The sequence below is a fragment of the Elaeis guineensis genome, chromosome 7, assembly GCF_000442705.2.
Source record: "Elaeis guineensis isolate ETL-2024a chromosome 7, EG11, whole genome shotgun sequence".
NCBI classification, from domain to species: Eukaryota; Viridiplantae; Streptophyta; class Magnoliopsida; order Arecales; family Arecaceae; genus Elaeis; species Elaeis guineensis.
The window spans coordinates 80,608,284-80,612,044 of NC_025999.2; the positions used below are offsets into that span (position 1 = coordinate 80,608,284).

At 38.6% G+C, this 3,761-nt stretch overlaps 1 protein-coding gene across 1 annotated transcript in view; it reads right to left on the reverse strand.

Annotated features, from left to right (window-relative positions):
* Positions 1 to 530: 530 nt before the first annotated feature.
* The window catches only part of LOC105048880 (cytochrome b561 and DOMON domain-containing protein At3g25290), a 3,476-nt gene continuing 245 nt past the window's right edge, over positions 531 to 3,761 (reverse strand). The window contains exons 1-3 of the mRNA XM_010928357.3: positions 3,225 to 3,761; positions 1,242 to 1,496; positions 531 to 996 (exon numbers count right to left, since the gene is read on the reverse strand). The exon at positions 3,225 to 3,761 is cut by the window's right edge and continues 245 nt beyond it. Coding sequence (XP_010926659.1) covers positions 721 to 996; positions 1,242 to 1,496; positions 3,225 to 3,761 — 1,068 coding nt within the window. The 3' untranslated portion in view covers positions 531 to 720. The remainder of the gene's footprint in view (positions 997 to 1,241; positions 1,497 to 3,224) is intronic.

The window sequence follows — 3,761 nt, forward strand, 5'->3', positions numbered from 1 at the left end:
TTCTACTCTATCTGCATACTCCCAAATATTAAACAAAGTTCTAGACTTTTGACTTTGATGCTATATGATGAGATGCTGGGGACCTCTTCTTACTTTTTCTTCCCCACATTTGCAACCCTTTGGGACCAAAGGGAGTGCTTTATTTTTTTAACCAATAACCTTCGAAGCTCATGGGCAGTGTAATGGAAGGTGTGAACAAAGGGACCATGCTGGCAAGTGCAAGGGCATGAAAAATCTTATGAGATTTCACAATCCAAGACTGATAAAAGACTCCTCTGCACACTTTTAGTCTGTAGGTGGAGCATGAAATTTTAGTTAAAGTTTCACTCCACTAACAGAGTCCATGTGAACAAAAGAACAATGAGATCAGTCAGTGGAATCTCCATTCGATAAGTCCTCTACTTGATAAATCGTTCTACATTCTACATTGACCATCAAAGTGCACCTCCATACTGAGGATTGTATTGATTAAAAATAATTGAGTAAGGTATCACTCAAACAATCTGAACAAATAGTTTCAAACAACAAAATTGGACACTGAAACGGGAAATATGAATCTTAACATATATCTTAACAAGCTCGGTGACAAGTAAATACAAACAACTTAAAAGGCAGCAAAAGAGTGGAAATAAAGAAAAAAAATTATTCAAGATGAACACCGTGTCTCCATAAGAGGATCTAAAGATCAAACTTGATCAATAAGCTGCAGCAAAAGGTTAATCAGATAGCATTAGAATTGGACTTTGTGTTGCGGGACTTTCTCCTCAGAACAATCATCCAAGTAATGGCTTCCAACAACAAGGCAATACCACCCAAGATGCATATCACAATGATATATGCTGTGGTCCACTTCTGATCAGTACCTAAGATTTTCAGGCCTTTGAAGACATTGATGATACCCAAGATAATGACGGTGTATCCTACCAAGTAATGGTAAATGTTCCAGTAGAACCGATACTTGTGATCCTTGTTGGGCCTCAAAAACAATGCAAAAACCTACAAAAAAGAAAAGAAAAAAGAAAACAAAAACTTAGTTTACTAGATATCATCAGAAAGCATTCCTTTTAAATAATCAAAGTGATTATTGACCAAGAGGAGATCCTAGAGATGCAGGAGAAATCTGGCTATAAAAGGCTAACTATTGATAAAATAATTCCTAATCTATTTTTAAAAGAAAAATGTAGCCCATACTTTCAAAATTCACGTATATACTAGGGGAAATGGGGTAACATATTTGTTACCTGTAGGGTTCCAAGAGCGAAGAGGGTGATTCCGATGTTCCGATGAGTGGTGTGCTGGACTCCCTTAGACTTGCTCCCCAGATTGAGACCGGTTCCCCAGCCAGCAACCCCCACAATGTAACCAATAAGCTGGCATGACACATGAAGGTAAAACCATGCAGGATCTGCTGACTGGAATGTTTTCAGATATCTTGCAAAGATTGCTCCAGTTGGAAGCAAAATTCCCCAACTCACAGCATTCAAGATTCCATGTATCTAAAGCACGAGAATGATTAAAGAAATAAGTTATAAAAGTTAATCAACAAAAGCTAGCAGGATGCTGGCTGATAGAAACATATATCCCTTCACTGTATTTGGAGGCCTAGGTGTGAGGATATTGACTGCTAAAAACATGCATTCCTTGTGTTTAGAGATCAACAAATCATAAAACAGATGGGTGGTTGGGATGGATTTCATTTCATCAGTAGTCATAGTGACAAGGGCAACAATTGTACTGCAAGGTGAACAGTGTACCGCAAAAGGGATTTTTGCAATAGAAAGTTAGATTCGATCTCTAGATAGAACATGTCACTGTATTACTACCCAACACATAGTGAAGTAAGCGTTGATTCTTTGTTTTCCTTTTTAAAGACACTACTTGATAGAATTAAGAGTAGTTGAGGTTGCTTTCTTCCCTGATAAAAAATAAAAAAAAGTGAATATGATATATATATTCACTATCGAAACGTATTATCAAAAAGAGATAGAAGAGAATGGAGAAAATTGAAATGTATTATCAAAAATAAACAGAAGAATCACTATCGCATACAGCTAATAATGTATGTACAGACAACTCCACCCAAAAAAATAAAACAACGAATCAAACAAAACTATCAAAATCTTAAAATTATTGCCAAGGTAACATAGTGACATCGAACCCCTTACCAAAAGAGGAAAGAATCACATCCTCAAAAACTATATATATATATATATATATATATATATATATGACCCTCCCATATTCTCTCATCAAACATACTTTTAATTGTAATGATAAAACCTCTTTGGAGTTTTTTTTTTTTTTAAAGAGAGAAAATAAAATAAAATAACAAAACTATCCAAATCTTATTCTTATTTCCAAAATTTTCTACTTTAAAACAACAAAGTGCACCACATAACCGTCACCAAATCCATATAAAAATATAGAAATTTTACCAAAAAAGAAAGGAGAAAAAAAAAAAAAAAGAGTGTAACTGGATTTCCACATCCTTTGTGATTGTTTTATTTATTTTTTTCAATTAAAGTGTTTTGATTTTCACCCCCCCAAAAAAATTCCAACCTCAATTTCTAATTTAACTATTCATACTCTCTGCTGCGGTCAACAGCTCATGGCTCAATACGTGAGATTTTGGCCACTCTGATAGATAAACCTCATGATTTTATCCTTCAAAATAAGCTTCCCATAAGAAGGATGATCCTTTTCTATATAAGTTAGAGTTTTTTTTTTTGACTCACAACCAATATGAGGTTAATGATTCTCTCTCTTTTACACTATGACATAGCTCCTTAGTCCAGAAGATGTCCTCGTCCTTATGTTTACCACAAAGAGGAGCCCCATAGTTATAAGAATGGTCCCTTATTTGACACGTCACTTTTGTGGCCAAAAACTCATGGCTGAGTATATAATATATTATCTATTTTGTCTCTAGGCCTCATAATTTTGCCCTTCAAAAGACGTCTCATATTATCTCTGTCTTTTCTTAAAGTTAATCAACAAAAGCTGGCGAGACTTTCTTTTCTACGCTCTTAAATTTCTGTTTGTTTTCTTTTGGGGCTATGAACCTATCCCAAAAAGCTCATTATTTTTGGGATGATATAAGGAAAGGATCCTAAAGAATTAAATTCTTGCGATCCCAAAACAATAAAAATAACAAAAGAGTCCAGATTCACTTTATCTTCTTTAAAATAAAAAAAAAGAGAAAAAAAATAAAGAGGATTACTTACGTTCCTCTTCCTGGTGCCAGAATCCCCAGACCCAGAGCTGACCCCCAAGATCAAATCCAAGGTGCCCTTGGAGTTCATATTGTCCTGATTAAAGGCGTGCTTGTCCGGCACACCGGCAGTCACCGATTCCCCCACCTGCCACACCTGATTCACCACCGTCATCTCCTTCCCCACCTTCACCGTCCCGAACATCCTCATCGTCCCGCCCACGTACTCCGCCGCCAGATCCGCCGTCTCGAACGCAATCTTCGACTCCTCCAGCGGCCCGTACCCCTTGATGTCGTACGTCTTCACCACCATCCTCCCGTCCGCCCCCCGGAACGTCGCCAGCGTCTGCGACCCCACCATGCCCGTCCCCGTGGGGTTGATCGCCCACGCCACCCAACCCCCCTCCGCCGCCGGCGGCGCCACGAAGGCGATCGAGAGATTCCCCGCGGCGCGGTCGTAGGTCCAGTGGATGGAGGCGGACAGCTGGGGAAGGTCGCTGCAGGACGCGAACACCCGATTCGATCCAAGATTCTGGGACTTGCATCCCTG